The following is a 20535-nucleotide window of genomic DNA, read 5'->3' as shown; positions in this document are numbered from 1 at the left end:
TTGTTTCTCCGCTCCCACTTTGGGCCCTGCTCGAGCTCCCTGGTCCTTCCCTGCAGCAGCAATATTGCAGTGGGGAGGAATTGCTGCAGCTGCTGCCATCTAATGGGAAAATTCAGCCTCCACGGCCTCAACTCTTCATTTTGGAATCAAATAAAACCATTTCTTGCACAATCCTGCTGCCACTCGGCCAAGCAGCATCTTCCATGTACAATCCCAGCATATTTAGGCAAAAGGAAAAGCTGATCTGATGGGTGGCTGTACATGGGGAAGTGTTACAGACCCAGGAGAAAGAAGTTTTTGGGTTGACCCAGCTGAAATGGGGCTTTTCTTATTATGGATCAAATTTGCAAAGTACATTTTGATTTATATTATTTTTAAAGTAAAGAAAAAATAGTGAAGGGGGTCCCAAACCATAAGAAAAAGCCATTCCAGGTATCCCAAATACCAAACCCAGGCCCAGCTCTGAGCCACATAAACCCTTCCTGAGGAGCTGCTCCATCACTAAAAATATTACATAAAGAACTACAGTAAAGAGGGATAAACATGGAATAGGAGCATTAAATATATTGCATTAAGAAAATAAAGTGTTTTAATGATGGGGCCAGAGGAAAATGACTTGAGTTCAGCAGGGTGGAGGGGAGACAAGGGATAGAGACTTAAGGTAAAGAGGTACTGGAGTGATAAATTGGGGTGTACACAAAAAATAAATAATCCCTTAAAGATTCAGATGCAAAGTTGAACCCTGGCTGATATATATATATAATATAATTATAGATGAAAATATATAGTGTTGCTAGAAGCTCAACTCCTGTTGTGACTCTATTTTTTCTAAAAGCACAAACTGGCTACTATTATGCTTTTCCATTATGCACATATAAATAATAGTGGCAACAAAAAGCAAACCCAACTAGGCAGAATTATATCCCCAAACTCTGCACATAAGCACAGTCTTTAAATACACCTGTTGAACTGCTGGGAATTTACATGGAACATATAAAATACTTAAATATAGCACTTGTATTCTTATTCAATTAGTCTGTATGTCTTTCTTTTTTCTGTAAAAATATAGTTCAATCAAGCTGTAAAAAGATTAATAAAAAACAAAACAAACTTGAAATTGTGACATGTGTTTATTTAGATTTTTCAAGCTGGATTTAAAAACAATTCACTACTTCACAAAGAGCAGAAGGGCAGGATGCAGCAGCTCGTTCTCTGCCCAGCCTGAGATTTGCTGCAGTAGTCCAGAATTCTGCTCTGGGGACAGCACAATGAAAAAAACTTCTTGCAAGCATTGATCTTCTTCTTATCATGGACAAGCTCTTGGGGCTTTTGAATTTATTTTGAGCACAATATTCAATAGTTTCTGTTAAGCCCCATCACTGCTCACTGCCAGGATAAACCAGGAAAGGGAAAAATTAGCTTTACCATGTCTCATTGGAGAGATTTAAGTGCATTTAAAATATATTGAATATCTCATTATTCCTGAACAAACCCAATCAGATTGCAAAGCCAGAGCAGAAGTCCCCAGAGCCCAGAGCACCAACAGCACTAAACCCCCTTGTTTTATACACTTGGATGGCTTCAGGTTTTCATTTCTTCTGTCCCAAGGCTTGGGTTTACTCCCTGCTGCTTCCAGTATCATTGCAGCATCTCAGACCCAGCTGGGCTCCTTTTCTGCCTCTTTTCTTGGCCTGATTTTGCTCTCTAAAAGAAAGTGCTAAAGTTCTCTGAGAAGTATTTTGGAGGGCCGGTGTGCTCAGGGGGAATGGCAGGGGGTCCCCCACAGCATCCAAGGATGATCAGGCAAGGAAGACACTCGGGGAAAGAGGAGGTGTCCAAGGACTGTTTTGATGCTTTTCTGGCTGTTGGTGCAGTTTCAGATCAATGTGTGGGGTGTCTGTCCATCACCAGCAGCAGCCCTTTTTCTTCTGGGGTGCCTGTGGTACCTCTTCTGCCTTATTTTTCAATTTATCTTCACGAACTTTGAGTAACCTGAGAGAAAAGGAAGCAAATTAGCTGGGTATTTCCCCCATATTTTGTTTTGCTGTGCTGTTGGTCTTGACAAGCCAACAAGAGGCTCAGCACAGCTGAAAGGAGTCAGGATCCTCCCAGGTCCATGTGATCCGAGAGCTGTGGATGCTGCTAAAAATGCCAGCCTAAATCAAATCACAGGCAGAACTTGTTTCAGTCAGGCCAGGTAGAAATCAGCAGCATCCCCAAAAGGGTTTTATTCACCTCCTTGCAATGCTGGTTGTTCAGGAGATAAGTTAGGGCACTGCTAAGTGCTCATCCCAGCATGTGCTGCCCTGAGTTTTCCCTGACATTTAGGCACTGGTGACAGTGACATCCCTGTATCTGGAGTTTAAAAAGCAGGGAGGGAGCCCATTAAGTTGAGGACAGCTGGAAAAATCCAAGCACACAGCTCACCTGATGAAGCTGACCATGGACTCGAAGACGTTGTGGCCCGAGGCAGCGCTGCACTCATAAAACATGAGCTGATGCTCCTAGAAGACACAGACCCCGAATAGAAATGTAATGTTCTTGCACTGGAACATTAAATTCCCACTTAATATGGGAATAAATAGCCATGGGACAGTCCCTGTCAAGGGGAAACAGGAGGGAATCAAGGAAACAAATAACTCAATAACTTATTTACTAGAATAAAAGGGTGAAATCTAGAATTTCTGGTTGCTACAACACCAGCTTTTAATGCCAAGGAAAAGGCTGACTTCAGTGCAGACTGAAGAATTTGTGATGCCCTCTGGTAATGGGAGCAAACACAGAGGCATAACTAGATGTTCCCGACTCTTTTGTTCCCTACCAGTTTGGGAAAATAAACATCTATCCCTCATCTCCATTTGTAAAACTGGTCTGTGGATTCTGGCCCAAATCCCATAAGCTTTAAAATTAAGTCAGTAAAGGTGAAATTCTTCTCATTCTCCTCACCTAATTTTTATTTGCCACCTATATTTGAAGAGATTAATCAGACTTTGATAATTTCTGTATCTTTAAACCAGAAGAGGGCTCAGTGGGTTTATTCTTTTTTATGATGCTGGGAAGATACTCAACACTTCACAGCAAAGACAAGCAGAGCTGCAAATGTTTTAATTTACAAACCCAGTTCCATAAACCAATTTACTCGGGTGGTGCTGAGGCAAAATTAAAGAAAAAGCAAGGCAGGGAAGGGTGAGAGATGTGTTCAGAGAACATTTTGCCAACCACTGATGCATGAGGGGTAAATTAAGGGTTTTCCCCTTTCTCCAGCTCCTCAGGTTGGTGGTGTCCATCCTTACCTGTCCCTGCCTTGCTTGAGTGGCTGTGCTTCACCACCTACCTTGGCCAGGCATTCACCCTCCTTTGTAGGGACCTGTCTCTGGGCAGCACAGTCGGTTTTGTTCCCAAGAAGCAGAACAGCAACTCCATCCTCTGCTGCTTCCTGAGTGAGAATGAAGAGAAGATCAGGACAGCTTCAAAATCTTCCTTGAATCCCAGCTGGCCACATTGTCTCCACATGTCCTGGAACACCATGACTAACACCCATGGATTTGGGCTAATAACAAGACTTTAAATTCTTAAATAAGTTCAACAGCATTTAAGATTTATGTTTTTTTCCTTAAATCATCTGCCCATGTCTATTAACAGGACAGAGGACTGGATGAGTTACACTTGTAACGAATTCATTTGTTCTCAGCTGCAGCAGCCCCTCTGAAGGTGCTCTGGCTGTGATTTACAGGCACTGAGCAAGGCAATACCCTATTTTGTTTCAGCATTTTTAAACACTGGCTTTGTGTCAACTAGAAATCTCTGAAAAGAAGTTTTTAATAAGCTTTGAATCACCTCCCATTCCCCAGGACTCAAAGTGGACTATTATTGATGTAAAAGCAACATTTTCCATTCATTTGCACTAGTGTTTAATTGTTTAAGAGTTGATCATTACCCTACTGGTGCTATCAACAAATTACCCCAGGAAACATTGCCAGCATGGGAAAGACATCTGCATCTGACTTAAATCCTCCACGAAAAATTATTTTATCATGAAAGCAGTGCAGAGTACCCTTTCCAAAGGGCTTGGCCACTCCTATCAGTCCCAAGAGCTCGGGACCTCCCTCACCTGGATGCAGCTGAGCCAGTAGCGCACGTCGGAGAAGGAGTACTCGGAGGTGATGTCGTACATTAGCACCACCCCGTCCGCCTTCCTGAAGAACTGCTTGGTCATGCTGTGGTACCTGTGGGCATTTTGGATGATCACCAGCATGGTCTAAGGAGGTTCTGCCTAGGAGTGATACGACATCCTAGTGGAAAAGGTGGGAATGCAGGTCTACAAGGCAAGCCCCAGATTTGGCTCCTTTCCTGATGGCAGGGGCTGTAGGAACAGCCTGAGTGCTGGTTTTATCTTAATTACTTCCTTTATTATGCTTTATCAGATCACATACTGTACAGAGTCCCTCCTTGAGCAACCTCACCTTTGCTTAGCAAAGCCAAGAATATTCATTGCCCCTAAACTTCATAGAAAAAAAAAACAACTCAGGTTGTGTCCTTAAGCAGCACAGAACCTCACCTTTCCTGACCAGCTGAGTCCCACAGGCGGAGAGCAAAGTGCTTGTTATCCACAACGAGGTTTTTGATCTGATAATCCAGTCCTGGAAGACACAAAAGAGGATATTTTGATAGTGTAGAGTTCTGCCCTGTGACAGAAGATGGATGGAGAAGAAATGTGGTGCAGGGTGGTCTGAGGCTGCAGCTCCAGGGGTTGGTCCCAAGTGAACCTCTGCCTTTTAGATGTTTAATTGTTGGATTTTGGGAAGGTCTCTCATCGCATGATGAGTAAAACCAGGTTGGAGAAAAGAGGAGAATGGAGCTGAAAGGCAAAGCAGAGAGGAAAGCACTGGGCTGCTGTCACTGGTGCCCACCAGGAGGAGCAGCATTTCCTGCCCATGAGCATCCAGGCCTGGGGACCTGGTGGTTCTGGTTGGCCCCTGGGGACCGCTTGTACAACACGCTTGGCATGAGCTGTAACAGGATGTGGTGACCTCCAGCAGCCTGTGGGGTGGAGGAAAGGGAATTGCAGCCATGATCCAAGCAAGTGCTCGGAGAGGGGCTGGAGGAGACCTACCCACTGTGGCGGTGAGGTGGGGGTTGAAGGTGTCAGCGTGCAAACGGTACAGGAACGACGTTTTGCCCACATGGGAGTCCCCAATGAACAGCACGTTGTAGAGGTGGTCTGGGTCCAGGGCAGCTTTGGGACAACCCCTTGGGGCAGCTCCTGCCCCACCTGCAGTCACAGCCCCTGGCTCTTCTGGGCTGGAATCACCTTCTTGACTCATTTTCTGACCAAACTCTTGCATCTTCTCTCTTTCACCAACACTGAGGTCTTTGCTCTGTTCTCCCAAGAGCTGCCTTTGCCACAGTGAGTTGTCTCTGAGGACCAGCCCCAGCTGATCCCTCCCAGCATCTTCTGGTCGCACTGTGTGCAGTGTTGATGCTGGTGGCAGCCCTTGCTTTGGATGCTCAGCAGGTCCAACAGCCGTGTGCTCCGGTGCCATCGCGGGTGGTGTCTCCCCCTCTGGCTGTTGGGCCACCGTGTGAAGCCTCCCCTCATGTCCCTGTGCTGAAACCTGCTCCTGAAGCTCCCTTTGGGCTGCCTGTCCTGGAGCACAAAGCTGCCACGCATCTGGAATGAGAACATCCTCCTGCATCATTGTTTCCAGCTTTAGGGGGCTGATTTGTAACAGCACCTCAGAGACCAGGGAGGTCAACGCAGCATCATCATGGCCCTGGTTTAGTCCTACAACCTGAGTTTTCACTCCATTCCTTGCTTCTGCCTCCAGCCTCACTCCCCGTGCCACTTCCAGACCATGAGCTCCATCCAGAGGCTTCCCCTCTGCAGGAGCCCTCTCTCCCTGCAGTAATTCCTGTTCCTCCAGAATCTCCCCCTCAGGACCAATGCATGCACCCAGATTTGCTTCCAGCCCAGGGCCCCCTGCTGCAGTGACAGGCTCAGGACACAAAGCAGCCTCGGTTGGAGAGGGCATATCTGCAGCAGCAGCTCCTTCCCATGGGTTTGCAGTGGGAGATACACCCAGATCTGCCTCCAAACCTAGAGTCAGGCTCTGCTCCCCTTCCCACATCCCAGCTACACCTAGAGGTGTCTGATCTGCCTCTGTGTTCCCTCCTGAGCCTGATTTGGGCTTCTGCTGGCCTGTGAAAAGCTGCACATCAGCATCAGTGCTCTGATGTGTGTCCAGGCTTTCAGCCTCCTCCCGTGACTGTATTCCTTCACCAGCCCCCTCTCCCTGCTGGCCTCGTGCTCCGTCTGGACCAAGCACAGAGTCTTGTGGCAGCCCATTCTCACCCTGTCCTTGTGCCCCATCCTCCTCCTCCTCATTCTGAATGGCTCTTCCCCACTCCCCTCCCCATGGAACCTCTGGGCTGAGACCCCCACACAGCTGCACATCTGCCTGGGCATCCTCTGCTTCCCCTTCCACTAAATCTGCTTTATCCCCCTGATCCAGGGGCTGCACATCTAAATCCACACTCCCTCCCTGCTCTGTCCCTGAGGATCCAGCCTCACCCAAGGGCTGCAGATCTGCCTCTGTGCTCCCTCCCGGGCTCAGACTGAGCTCATCCCCCTCTGCAGTCAGCTGCACATGGGCACCACTGCTCTGGTCCTCAGTAGTGTCCAGGCTTTCAGCCTCTTCCTGTGCTTGCATGTGTTCACCTGCCTCCTCTCCCTGCCTGTCCCCTGATCCCTGCAGATCAAGCACAGGCTCATGCCCCTGATCCCTGCAGATCAAGCACAGGCTCATGTGGCAGCTCACCCTCTCCCTGTCTTTGTGCTCCGTCCTCCTCCTCAATGTAAACATTTGTTTTAATTTCTCTTCCCCACAGGACTCCTGAGCTGAGACCCTCTGACAGCTGCATATCTTGCTGGGCATCCTCTGCCTCCCCTTCCACTAAATCTGCTTTATCCCCCTGATCCAGGGGATGCACCTCTGGACCCACACTCTCTCCTTGCTCTGTGCCCAGGGGTCCAGCCTCACCCAAGGGCTGCAGATCTGCCTCTGTGCTCCCTCCCGGGCTCAGACTGAGCTCATTCCCCTCTGCAGTCAGCTGCACATGGGCACCACTGCTCTGGTCCTCAGTAGTGTCCAGACTTTCAGCTTCATCCCCTGGTTGTAGACCTGCACCAGCCCCCTCTCCCTGATCCAGGCTCACTTCACTGGGATGGGGCACAGGCTCGTGTGGCAGCCTGTGCTCACCCTGTCCTTGTTCCCCATCCTCTTCCTTTCTCTCTTGGAGCTGAACAGCTCCTTCCCCCTTCCCTCCCTGGGGGGTTTCTGGGCTGAGACCACCCCACAGCTGCAGATCGGCCTCCACCAGTTCCAGTGCCTGAGACTTAACTGGGAACAGCCCACAGTTGTCTGGGCTGCCCACAGGTGTTTCTGCTGGGGAAGGACCCTCACTGTTCACTGCAGCAGCCCCCATTTCTTCTCCCAGCCCTACCTCTGGTTTCTCCTTCTCCAACTGCACACCTGGATCGACACCCCCTCCCTGCTGTGTCCCTGGGGATCCAGCCTCATTCCAGCCCTGCAGATCTGCCTCCACCTCTGCCAGCAGCTCCACGTTGGTGCTGCTCTGAGCCTCCATCAGTTCCACATCTGTTTCCTTGCAGGAATGATCCACATCTGCTCCTCCTTGGCCGTGGGTGGGTGGCACCGCCACTGCCACTGGCTCCAGAGAGCCCGCGCTCCCTCTCCACCCTGCACCTCCCATGGCACACTCACCCTGCAGCTGCTGCTCTGCCTCTCTGAGCTCTGCTCCCTCCACCTCCTCTTCCTCGCCCTCGGCTCTGCTGCTCCCTGCAAGCTCAGCTTGGGCTGGCAGCACCTCCAGTGCCTTGGAGTCTGTGGTCTCTCCCCAGGGCTGCACCTCTGTCCTGGCACACTCCTCGTCCAGCACTCCTGGGCCAGGAGCCACTGTCACTCCAGGGACACCACCCCCATGGGCTGCTTCCACTTGTGCCTCACCCCAGGATGGTGGCTCTGGTTCCAGGTGCTCTCCCAGCCCAGTTTCCAGTTTTGCAGGGAGCCCCAGTGCTGGGTCAGCCCGTTCCTGCAGCACTGTGCCCAGCTCCTGAACACCCTCAGTACTGCCTGGCTGCTGCTCATCCATGGCAAGGCACTGTCCTGCTGCCACGCCCTCCTGCCCAGCCTCAGTTGGTCTCAGACCTGCCTCCAAATTTTGTCTCAGGCTTATCTCCACTTCCTCAGCTTCTCCCAGGAGCTGTGGTTTTGCCCAAGCTGTTTTTTCCTGCAGCCATCCTGCTCCCTCCACCTCCATCAGCACCTGCTCTCCTGCCTCCATGCTCTCTCCCAGATGCTCAGCCACATTTAGCACCATCTCCTCCACACTAGCCCCCTTTCCTTGCAGGAATAACATCCTCTGTGCCTCCTCTGGGCTGTCTCCCTGCTCTGCCCCTGGCTCCTGAGCCGTGCAGTGCCTGGCTCCTGTGGACGCACCAGCCTGTGTCACATCCAGAGCATGAAGCTCAGCTGTGGCTGCTCCCTCTTGCAGGTCTCCTTCCAGCAGCTCATGATGGACATTTCCAGGGAGGGTCTCCTGCAGGACCCCAGGGGTTGTTTCATGGGCTGTGGCTGCCTCTAGCCCCATTTGGGGCTCAGCATTGTCCCAGGGGTGGCAGGGTATGTCTGCCAGGGCAGGGGATGCACCCACTGCCTGTGCCTTCAGATGTTTGCTCAGAGCTGCTATTGCATCATTCATCTCTCTTAGCAAAGAGCTTTGGTCAGAGACACCTTCCTCTTTCAGAGATTCTGGGAAGGGGTCCTCTTCTGCAGAGCTTGCTGTCCGTGGGGCTCCGGAAAGGTTTATTTCTGCTGGCAGCATTTCCCAAACCCTGGAAAGGGCAGAAAATGGGGACAATGAACCAGCTCGCAGGTCAGGCTCCAGCTCTCTCCCATCCCCAGTCAGTCCCAGAGGGTCCCTGATCCCTCGCCCCATCGCTCTCCAAACCTGATTTTATTTCCCCTCTGGGTGCACTTGGAGTCCACACAGGCAGCAATGGGAGCAAGGGAAAGGGGGATGCACACACAGGCAGCCAGATCCGGGGCTGCATCCTGGCCTCTTCCCAGTACCCAGATTGACATTATCAGACAGGAAAAGGCAACTCACAACCAGGTACAGCAAGTTCCTGAGCCAAAGGAGGGATGAGCTGGGATAAGAGGTGCAAGCTCCAGGGTGAGAGATGAGTGGGTGGGAGAGGAGTGCTCAAAGGACAAAAGATCATTGTTTGCCTGGGGAGGGTGGAGGGAGGGCCTGGGGCTCAGCCCCAGCTCACAGACCCCAGGAGCACACATGGGAGCAGCAGGACCCCTTACACTTGGTGGGTGCTCTTGGCTTTGCTCTCGCTGCTCTGGGATCCCAGCCTGATCCTCATCTCGGAGCGGAACTGCTCGCTCTTCCCAGGACTCAGCTGTGGGGAACAGGGTGGGAAGAGGAACACTAGGTGAGGGAGAATATCCACCTGGAACAATGTGGAATTCTCCAGCAGGGATCCAGCTGTACCCACCCAAAATCCTGGGGGTACAAAAAGTAAGGTGCTGCAACCCCCTTCCTTCCCAAACATCTGCACCAGCCCTGTTTGAGAGAGCTTTTAGGGGAGGCAGTGCTGCAGGAGCACCCTGTGCTCTTGAGCTCCTCAACAGTGCCAAAAGGAACAGCACAAGGCCCTGGACACCCTGCCCTGTCCCCAGCTGCATTACCTGTGGGGACATTGGCACCTCGATGGGTAACTCTGCCACCACTCTGTCCCTGCAAACACAGAGCACAAGGGTTAAAACGGGAGCTCCATCCTCTTCACCACATCCACCCCTGCACCAGGTGTGTCAGGGTAGTGAGAGAGCAGCAAAATCCACAATCTTGGATCAGACCTACTGAGCCCTCCTGGCTGAGGAACACCCCCATCTCTCTGGCACTGCCCTTCAGGGATACATGGTGCTGATAGTCCTGCCTTTTCCTCCGAGGCTTTGCACACCAAACCATGATTAACCTGAAGCACCATGATGGCTGAGGCCCATCCAGCTCATTCCCCATCCAGGAAGAAATGACGTGTGTGGGGACACAGGGTCACTCAGCTGCTCACCCGGGCTCCCCCATGTGCTGCCAAACCACTGTAGCCCTCATTGTCCTCAGGTGGCCCTGGGTCTGCTGCAGCTGCTGGTGCAGGTGCTGCAGGTGATGCTCCAGTGCCCGGTTGCTCTGCTCCAGCTGCCGGTTTTCCGTGCTGGTGACCTGCTGGGAGCTGTGGAGGCTGTGGCAGCGCCGCTCCAGCTGTGGGATGACAACCAGGACACTCAGAGCCCACCAAAATCCCCTCCCACACACAATAATTCTAACCTCCTCCTGCCCCGGGGCTGTGACACCCCCATCCCCTGAGGATGGTGGGTGGGAAACTCAACTTGTGTCCTCTGGGGATGGAGGGGAGTGCGGGGAGGGTCCTGTGTGACAGGGTGCTGGGGACACCCCGGGATCAGCCCTGCAGCACCGTGGGGTTGTTACAGCACAGCCCAGAGACCCCTGACACACAAAGCGGGGTTGGGTCCTGCCCACCTCCATCTGCGCCGTGACCAAGCGCTGCACCTCCCTCTCGCTGGCATCCAGCACTCGCTGCAGCTCCTCGCCCTGCTGCTGGCTCCGGGCCATGCTCTGCGGTGGCACAGGGACACTGGCACCCACTCGTCCAGCTGCCGAGGGGGTTTGGGGTGCTGGATCCCCCCGGCACGGACAAGGGGGACAGGAGCAGCAGGGACCCACCTCCTGCTGCAGCCGCAGCTGTTCCTGCTGGATCTGCTGCTCCAGGGCCTCGCAGAGCTGCTGCACGTCCTTGTCGTGCTCGGCCACACGCCTGTGGCGACAGTGGGGTGTGAGACCCCGCTACAGGGGGTGCAGGACCCTGGGAGCCCACAGTGCCCTCGGGAGCCTCAGGCTGCGGCTGGGTGTGCCCGGAGGGTGTCACCCAGCACGGAGGTGTCCGGCAGTCCGACCCGGCCCTTTTGCCATCCCATCCATGACTGTAGAGGGAGCCCGACCCCAAACATCAGCCAAACCTCTGCTCCGGCCGCTGGTGGATGTGCTGAAAGCACGCAGGCCCTCCAGGGCCCCATCCCTGTCCCATCCCTCCTGTCCTGTCCCCTGGGGTGACTCACTTGTTCAGAGTCAGCTCCAAAGCCTCCTTCTCGCTCCTGGCTTCTTGGATGCGGTGCCTCATCTTGGCCAGGAAGTCCTCCAGGTTGTCCAGCAGCTGGGGCTCATCCTGACGGAGCTTCACCCAGAGCTGCCAGATCTCCTGTCTGCAGGGAGAGGTGTTTTGGGGTGAGCATCCCCCCAGAACCCCCGAAGCCAGGCCAGCTGGGTCATTTAACTCACACATTTTTGAGATGTGCAAGGACTGATGAGCACTGGGGTCACTGGGACTCTGCTCCTGTGCTCAGGCCAAGGCATTCCTGGGCTCCCTGCCTGTGTGGGGTCTCCTGCCCCAAGCCTTTCCCCATCTATCCATCGTGCAGGACACCCGTGGGTGCCAAGCAGTGCACTTACTCTTCAGAGAGGTTTTCTGTGCCCAGCTGCTCCATAAAGGCAGCGAAATGTCTGCGCTCCTCGCTGTTCCCCCCTTCCAGCGCCGGGGTGGGGAGGACCAGCCGGACCCTGCGGGACGCCGTCTTCCGCCGCCGGTGCTCCCTGGAAGCTGTTTGGGAGCTCAGGAACTGCCCTGCTGACAGATATCCCAAATCCTCAGTGCCCAGGCAGCAAATCCCAAACCCCAGCACTTCCCCCTCCATGGCTTCAACAAAGCGGTACAGCACAACAGGGCCCCGCAGCAGGTGAGCCAAGGGCTGAGAGCTGGTCACAGGGAGGATTCATCCCATGCCACGCTGCAAAGGCAGCATTTCACATCCCCAGCAGAGCCCCAGGACTGTGTCCAGGATCAGCCCGGGCTGCACTTACGGAGCCCGGCCGTGAACTCCTCTGTGCCCAAGCACCCGGTGCCAGCTGCATCCAGCCCATCGAACACCAGCTCCAGCTCCTCCCTGCTGCACGGCAAACCTTCCGCCTGCAGCTTCTAAAACCAGAGCAAATCAGGGTAAAAACCCACCCGTGACACCATCTCCAGTCACCCTGGCAGTGCTGGACCCCAGGAGATGCCCCCATCCTCACCTGCACGTCTGAGCGGGTGATGACTCCCGCCTGCTCCGTGGCCCGGTGGCTGAGGAGGTGCTGCACCCTCTGCACTATTTCAGATGCCCACGGTGGCTCCTCACCAGGGCTGGGCGCTGGTGCTGGGGCCTCCTTGGAGCTCTCAAGCAGCTGCTTGCGCCAGCTGGAGCCCAAGCGCCGGCCCTTGGCAGCCGCCCGGCGCTCGGACATGGCACTGTCCTCGCCACACACCTTTGTTCCAGCCTGGTGGAGAGGGACCGAGCTGGAAATTCATTTTGCTGCAGTCCAGAACCCAAAATTGCTGAGGAGGGTTTGCAGCAGGAAGAGAAGCCCTTATCTCCGAGTGCATGGTGCAAATGGAGCCTGGATCAGAGGCAGCTGTCCCAGGGGCTCCCAGCCCAGCTCCCACCTGCTGAACAGCTTCTCCTGCCACCAGCCAAGCACCCATCCCAAATCTCCCTGTGCTCTTCCCCGGCTGTGGAGGATGCACAGGACACCAGAACCAGCAAAGGCCACCCAGGAGGTGACACGGCCAGGAGGTGACACCAGCAGAGGACCAGCAGAGGTGATGCTGGAGGTGTGAGCAGGAAGTGCCGGTTCCACCTGCCTTCTCAGAGCTCAGCAGCACCTTTTAAAATTCCTCCCCCAGTTTTCACAGCCGTGAGTCACCTCCGGGCACAGGGCACAAGGGCTCGGGAGGTTTCCATCATGCTGCTGCTCGCCCAGGCTTGTGGGGCCTGAGCTGGGCACCCCCAGTGCCCTGTCCCCACAGTGGGTGGCTGTGTCACCAACAGCCACCATGCCACCCCCAAGAGGGGCTGTTCTTTGCGTGGCAAAGCTGAAGCTCTGAGGGAAGGAAACCGCAGCCGTGGGGAGCGGTGACGCAGAGCTGGGGCCGTGCTCGGTCTGGCTGAGCCCAGCTCTGCACTCCCAGCCTGGGGAGATGCCAGCTCCTCCAGCCCTCTGCCCCCTCCTTTTGCTGTGAGAAACAGATCCTGCTAAATCTCAGGAACAGGGAACAGGGCCCAAAACCAGCCCCAACCCCTTGAAGCCAGAGGGTCTTGTGGAATTGCTGGAGTCCCACAGGACCAGAAACAGCTTTGTCGTGGTCCCAGCCTCTAATACAGCAGAAGTGGGAGCTCCTTGGGGCAGGGGAGTTATTTAAGGCATGGAGAAGCCCCTGGGTACCTGCCTGGAGAAAAATTTCCCTTTTGAAGGGAAAACCCTAAACCCCAAGGCAGGTGAGCTGAGCCTACCACATGATGGAGGCACTGAACAAGCCGGGGGGTGGGATGGGATGGGATGGGATGGGATGGGATGGGATGGGATGGGAATTATGCCCCTCCCCCCAGCCAAGCAAGGCCCCCCATGGCATCACCAGCTCTCAGTGTCCTCCCTCCACAGCTCCCTGTGCTGCTCCCAGCTCTCAAAAAGGGACAGCCACAGCCCCTCACAGACAGCAGGAAAATCCCCTTTGGATCACCAACAGCAAGAAAAACCTTTTATTTCCCTCCCTTTTCTATTTCTTAAGGTGATGCCTGAGTTATCCCCAGGGCAGCAGGACTTACCCTCCCCACGTGCCAAGAGGGATCCTCAGTTGGAGCACACGAGGCCAAGGGGCTCCCCAGGCCAGGGGTCTCCGGTCCCACCCCGAGGGTGCCCGAGCTGCCCCGTGGCCCCGCTCTCGTCTCTCTTACTCAAGGCACTTTCCGTTCTGACACTCAACTGCCGGTGCTCATACATTTCCTGTTTGCTGTGCTGCAAGTGGGGTGTGGGAAGGACCCATCAGAGGGTCACGCTGCCCCCAAAGTCCTCAGATCCCAGGGCAGCTCTGCAAAGGCACTGCCAGTGCCATCGGGAAGGGCAGAAAAGTCCCCACCCTGTCCTGGTTTGCAATAGTCTGGGGCTGGGGGGTGTTTGGAGTGGGGGGAAGAACAGCAGACGAACAGCAAATGTTATTTTAAGACTCCAAATAACACAAAATACAAGATTAGTTGTAACCCCCAGATTGTAACATCCTGCCAAAGACAAAACAACCTGAAAATACCCCCCTGTGGAGGTTCTTTTGCCCCAGAATTTGAAGATGTTCCCCCTGTGCTGTTCTCTGATGGTTTTATAAGGCGCCTGCCAGAATTATAAACTTGGCTTTAAACCCAGCAGCAAACCCACTGCCTGCCCATGGGCTGCAAGCACTCGGCTTCATGCGGGATCAGATGGACTGCAGGCATTTTTCCTGCCCTTTAGCTGCAAAATGTGAAGAGAACTCAGGCAGGAGGAAACACTGGTATCTCTAGGGCATAATTCAAACTAACATCCCCTGGCTCAGAGCAGATCTGAGCCCAGGCTCGCAGGGCAGGAGCTGTGGGGTGGAAGCTGATGCCCCAACCCTAAACTGGTGAAATCCCTCACTGGGAACCAGCCACACCCTGCTCGTTTGCTGTTTAACAGAGCTCGGGTCCATCCACTCCATCAGGGCATTTATGGGCCAGGTAAAAGCTTGGCTGGTTCTTGCCACACTCTGGGCAAAGCTGGTGCTGCTTACCCCAAACTGAAGCATTCCTTTGGTCGGGCTGGGGGCCTGTGTGTCCTGCAATCCTCTGCAATGTTTGTTGCTGCACACAGAAGGGCTGGATTGGCTTTGCTTCCCCCAAGGATTTGAGGAGAAAAATTTCCCTTTTGAAGGGAAAACCCTAAATATCCCTGGGAGAGCTTGATTTGTGCCCTCTGCCCAGCAAGACTCTGGCATCATGCTTCCAGCATAGGGACCAGAAGCAGCCATGGGAAGGCACAGCCCAGGAGGGAGGGTAAGATCCAACCCCAATGAGATGCAGGAAGGTGTTAGTGAAAGGGGTTTGAGCGTAGACAAGGGAAGGGAACCACCTGACCCTTCCCTTGTGGGGGTTTGACCATCCCTGCTCTGTGCTGAGGCTGGGCTGGGAGCAGCAGAACACAGCCTGGGCTGAAAGTGGGAGGTTTCCATCCATTCCGCAGCTGCAGGGAGCCCATCATTGTTTTGTCCCCAAGCTGAGGGGACACAGCCCTGGAGTGTCCCAGGGACTCAGAACTCAAGCCCTGGTGCCCAGCTCCCTCTCCCCAGAGCCACAAACACTGACAAGGGGGTTTCACTGATTCCTTTCTGGTTTCTATTTCTCATTTCCTTCATTGTCACTGCTCCTGGCAAATGGGAGGGGACAGCAAGGGGGAGCTCCTGGCAGCAGCCAGGGGGCTTTGGAAGGACTGACGTAAGGGGAAAGATTACAGGGGCTAAATCTGTAGGGTTTGACTCAGCAGCAGCTCAAAGGCTGAGTGTGTGTCAAGGGCCACAGGCCTGCATGGATGTCACCCCACACTCCAGAGAAAGGCAAATGCTTTAGGGAGCCTCAGCTGAACAATGACAGGAGGGTGTTCATTGCCATCAACTTTATTTTCATCTGGATCCTCTGCAAATCAGGTCATTTCTCACATTGACCAGACCCTGAGTCTGCATCCAAGCCTTGCTCAGGGTCCTCCAAGGAAGCAGCCAGTGGCAGAGACATCCCTGACTCCCAGGGGATCTCAGTCCCACCCAGGAAATGCCACTGCACATTTCTACCACATGCTCTTGTGTCCCCATCCCACAGCCTGGGTCACCCTTGTGGGCCCCTTTGAAGGGCCAAGGGAGGGGAGCAGCTTGCCCATGGCCAATGGCCACTTGCACCACAGGACAGGGTCCCAGAGGGGAAGGGGGAATGATGGGGACAACAGAGGAGCCACTGTCATACAGGGGTCCTGCAGGGCCATCTCACACTGGTGGCACCAGCCATTGTCACCAGGGAATGGGGTCAAGCACAGAGGTTGTGGCAAGGATTTATCCCTCTTAGCCCCCACAGAGGGATCCCCAGCCCCTAGAACACCCTCCTCCCCAGCCAGCCCCTGCTCCAAATCATCCTCATTAACCCAGAAATCCTTTGCACAGGTGTTTATTCAGAGTTAACACTTACAGACAAACAGGTATTTCCCCTTTCCCCACATACACTTAATAGCATTATTTTAAATATAAATAAACATTTAGTGCTGGGAGCTTGGCAGCTTCACCGACAGCAAAGTGCATCGTGGTGCAAGGTGGGAGATCAACCCTGTCCCTTTCCTTCCTGGGACCATCTTGCACCAATTTCCCGAGTCCAAATCCAGCAGAGCAGGAGATGAACCCCATGAAAGTGCCGAGACTCATCCTTCAGTGCTGGAAATGAGCAGCCTCTGCTCCAGGCCATCTCCTGGTGCCAGAGCAGCGCCAGGTGAGGTCCTCTTCCCACCAGCCCCAAAGAAGAAAAAGTCCAGGAAAACAAGCTACAATTCCTTATTTCAACATCATCCCTGCTGCTGAGCAGGGCTTCTTCCTAGAGGAGCACAACAGAGCCAGAGCAGGGGCTCCCCAGCCTGGTGTCAGTGTTGAGGGAGGCAGGGATGTGGGCATAGGCAGCACCACTCAACAAGCCAACAACAAGTGGGGTTTGGGGCCAGCAGAGTGCAGAGGATCCCAAAGTCTCCCAGGGGCAGTGCTGGTCCCCAGGTGGCTGTTCCTGGTGAGTCACTCCAAGGAAGGGCTGTCCAGGGAACAGCTTCCTCTCCCCAGAGCCCTGGAAGGAGCAGCCTCCACGTCACCCTGCTCCCACACACGGACAAGTGCTCAGGTCCATCCTGCTGGGGCACAGGGCCACCCACATGTGCCAGCAGCCAGGGTGTCCCAGGGCTCTACAATCCACACCAGTGACTTTTCTTGAAGGTGTCTGGTGCCACCAGGTGGTTGGGACACAAGTGTCCCCCTAGGACCAGCCCCTAGGCAGGGGATGGAGCACAGCTGGGCAGCAGGATGGCACAAGGACGGTGTTTGGACCCACAAGCACAGGGCAGAGCCTTTATCCCACCAGGCCCATCTCAGTCCTCCTCCAGCCCCGTCGTGGGGCTCCTCCTCTACATTGCACACAGTGAAGGTCCCTCAGGACCCCAGAGCTACTCATAAATAGGGAACTAAAGACTCTACATTGCTTTGTACAGATAGCACAGCACAGGCTGGGGGAGCCACGTCCCCCCGGCGTCGGCAGCTGCCCCAGCGAGTCACGGCCGGGGCCGCGCAGGGACGATCCTCCGCTTGGCACTGTAGAAGTCTGAAAGGAAGAGGGAAAGGGTTGGAAAGTGTCTCCAGCCCGCTGGGAGCAGAAGGACAGGAAGAAGGACCTGTCCCCAGGAAGGTACCCCAAAATCAGCCCAGCTGGATTTCACCTTCAAGCCCCCATGCAAAGCTGCTGGAGAGCAGAGATGTAAATCAGAATTATCTCTGCTTGTCTCATGTGCAGTTCCACTCCAGGCCCTGACCATGGAGGATAGGAAGAAATTTTTCACTGTGAGGGAGGTGAGACACTGGCACAGGCTGCCCACAGAGGTTCTGGATGCCCCAACCATGGAAATGTTCAAAGCCAGGCTGGATAAAGGCTTTGAACAACCTGGTCAGTGGTCAGTGCCCATGCAACTTTAAAGATCTTTAAGGTCCATTCCAAATCCTAAATATTCTGTGACTTTGTGGTTGGGTCAGGCCATTAGAACTGAAGATGATGAATTTGGGGGCATCTTCAGCTATAAAACCCACAGGCCCAATGCCAGACCCCTGCACAAACCCCAGCAGCCAAAAGGCACCTTTGCCTTTGCCTCTTGGCCTTTGCAGATGTGCTCTGCTTCCCTAGGAGAGATCCACAGAGGGTGGGACCCCTCCCCATGCCCAAGAACCAGGCAGGGCTCTGGCACCCAAGTCCCCTCTGTCTGTCCCTGCCATGACATCAGTGCCACCAAGCCCCCAGGGAGTGACACCAGCCCCAGTGCTCACCTTTGATCGTGGTCTGCCCACGTTTCAAGCTCTGCGAGGAACCAGCCTTGTAAGCCTTCGAGCTCTCTTCAGACTCCTCAGGGCAAATCCTGCCAACATGGTCCTTGGGGGGGACCCTGTGGGCCAAGGAGCTCCTGCTGTCACTGCTGGTGACAGCACTGACCAGGCTGTGAACCTCCTGGGACGGCTGCTCAGCCACGAGGATCCTCTCCCACTTGAACGGCCCTTCCAAGGGAGTCTCTGTCTCAAAGTCGAAGTTCCAGCGCTGCTGAGCTTCTTCCAGCTGCTGTCTTATCTTGTCCTCAAAGTCATGCTGGAGCTGCTCGTGGTCCACGGGGCCAAAGAGGTTCCTGCACACCTTGCTGCTGCACGGGGTCTGCCCAGCCCTGCTCTGGGACAGCGGCATCGTGGCGGCTGTGGGGAAACCAGAGCCGGTTACAGGCGTTGGGAGGGCAAGAGCAAACACGGGAGAGTGTTGGCCACCAGGGCAAAGCACACGGTAGCCAAGGTGGGATGAGCTGGGCTGGGTCTGCACTGAGGCAGCCCAGAGGGGACTGACACATCTCGACTCTGACTTTGGAGATTTTAGCAGAGGCTTGAGCATGACTGAGGTCAGACACAGCCCAGTGCAACACAGGAGGGTGGGGAAGGTGCAGATGTCAACATTCCCTATTCCTCCTCCAGCAGGGAAAACCCTGCCAGGTCAGAGCATCCAGCACCTCATGCTGCCACAGGCCCCACTCACAACACTCCTCAGAGCCACACCAGAATGATGCTCCCCTGGTCCCCAGACACTGCCCAACCTGCTCATTCCCACTTCCATGCAGGCAAGGGCAAGTTGGCACACGGGCAAGTGAAGCAACAGGATGTTTTTCTGGCCAGTTTCTTCATCTCAAGAACCCAGACCCGGTGGTAAGGAAACCTTCAAGCAACTGCAAGAACATGCCACAAGCTTGACCACTTTGTTAACCACCCTCCTTATCTGCAAGGAGCTCTTGGGTAACCAGAAACAAGACCTTGTTTGTTTTTTTTCAAATCGGTGCCAAAAGCCTTGACCTTCCCAGTAAATGACAAAGCCTTTCCATCCAAGCAGTCCTTCCCCTGACACACGTGTGGGGACAGTGGACCCCTCAATACACCCCCACTTATGAGGAACCAGAATGAGAATTGTTAAGGTTGCAAAACACCTCCGAGATCGAGTCCAGCTGATAAGAGTCAGCACTGCTCTGGGATTTGAGTTTTCAGAGCTAAGGCTTGCTCCCGTGGGGACAGCCACACTCATTAAATCAGCTTTAAAAAGGAAGATTCATAGCTCCCATTTCCCACCTAATCTGGGACTCCCAAAGCCAGGCCACAAAAGATCCTCCCCATCCCCAAACTTCCCCATGAAGTGAGTTCTCAGCCTCCTGCAGGGAAGATTTCACCCCAAATTCAGCCCCTCTGGATTGCCTGTGCCACACTGTCTTCCCCACATTCCACTCCTTGAAGCAAGGAATGACTGGATGTGGCACTCAGAGCTCTGGTCCAGTTTACCAGGTGAGGATCGGTCAGTGGCTGGACTCGAGGATCTTGGAGGTCTTTCCCAACCTTAACGATTCAATGATCCTGTTACCAGGCATGGGACAGCACGGTGTGCTGGTGGGCAGTGGGGAGTGCCCAGCCCGGGGCTGGGGGGCTGGGTTCAGTTCCTGGGGCCACCCCCGTGAGCACCCTGTGCTCAGACTCAGCATCCCCGAGTAAAAATAGAAATCCAGCTTCCTATCTCCGGGCAGTCTGAGCACACTGACAAGGGTGACCTCACTGCCAGGCAAGTCCCAGCATGTCCAGGCAAGTCCGGGCAGGTAGCGGGAGAGGGACACGTTCCGTCACCCTGATCAGACACCCCCAGCCCTCCCCGCCCGCGTCACGAGCCGATGTCCCCATCCTCAGGTCACCGACGCGACTCAGGTGCCACCCTGGAGCCTCAAGATAACACCGCACCCTGAGTCACGGCTGCGGATTGCCAAAGCCACCAATGGGGGAAGGACCGGGGCCGGGTCATCGTCCCCTCCCATGGCGCTGCTGCCGCTTCCAGCGACCTCTGCCCAGCAAGAGCCTTGAGGCTCCCGGCCGGGAACCCCAAGATTTGGGCGAGGAAGCGGCAGGTGCACCGCCACATCAAAACTTCTTCCAGCCGAGCCGGGTGATGTGAGCACCCCTGGGGGACACCCAGCGGGGCTCCACAGACACCTGCGACACCCAGGACCAGTCACACCAGTTCGGGGAAGGCTGGGCGAGCAGGAGGGGCTGAGGAGCGTGCGGGAGTGGCTGAAGACGCTGATGCCGCGCAGAGAACACCCGGCTCATGGCACCGATGGGCCCGGGGGGGCTGGCACGGGGGTGGCCGGTCCCCGCCCGGCCCCGCAGGATGCTCGGCGGCGGGGCCGCGCCCGCACCGCACCCTGCCC

At 54.8% G+C, this 20535-nt stretch overlaps 2 protein-coding genes across 2 annotated transcripts in view; both read right to left on the bottom strand.

The window, feature by feature from the left end:
* Positions 1 to 1111: 1111 nt before the first annotated feature.
* RAB44 (RAB44, member RAS oncogene family) lies at positions 1112 to 16053 on the bottom strand. Its single transcript, XM_015650971.2, has 17 exons — positions 13800 to 16053; positions 12232 to 12474; positions 12022 to 12136; positions 11614 to 11785; positions 11223 to 11366; positions 10831 to 10921; positions 10627 to 10722; positions 10160 to 10347; positions 9780 to 9828; positions 9396 to 9490; positions 8520 to 8914; positions 5114 to 5671; positions 4559 to 4640; positions 4112 to 4226; positions 3335 to 3436; positions 2428 to 2504; positions 1112 to 1992 (listed from the first exon to the last, which is right to left on the bottom strand). Exons 2-17 carry the CDS (start codon positions 12439 to 12441, stop codon positions 1905 to 1907), a joined length of 2577 nt encoding a protein of 858 aa, XP_015506457.1. The 5' UTR covers positions 12442 to 12474; positions 13800 to 16053; the 3' UTR covers positions 1112 to 1904.
* Positions 16054 to 16174: 121 nt separating this feature from the next.
* Positions 16175 to 20535, bottom strand: part of CDKN1A (cyclin dependent kinase inhibitor 1A) — a 4964-nt gene continuing 603 nt past the window's right edge. Inside the window, exons 2-3 of the mRNA XM_015650355.2 lie at positions 18089 to 18502; positions 16175 to 17375 (exon numbers count right to left, since the gene is read on the bottom strand). Coding sequence (XP_015505841.1) covers positions 17326 to 17375; positions 18089 to 18494 — 456 coding nt within the window. The 5' untranslated portion in view covers positions 18495 to 18502 and the 3' untranslated portion in view covers positions 16175 to 17325. The remainder of the gene's footprint in view (positions 17376 to 18088; positions 18503 to 20535) is intronic.

Source organism: Parus major, chromosome 26, assembly GCF_001522545.3.
Source record: "Parus major isolate Abel chromosome 26, Parus_major1.1, whole genome shotgun sequence".
NCBI classification, from domain to species: Eukaryota; Metazoa; Chordata; class Aves; order Passeriformes; family Paridae; genus Parus; species Parus major.
This window is presented reverse-complemented; position numbering and strand designations above follow the sequence as displayed.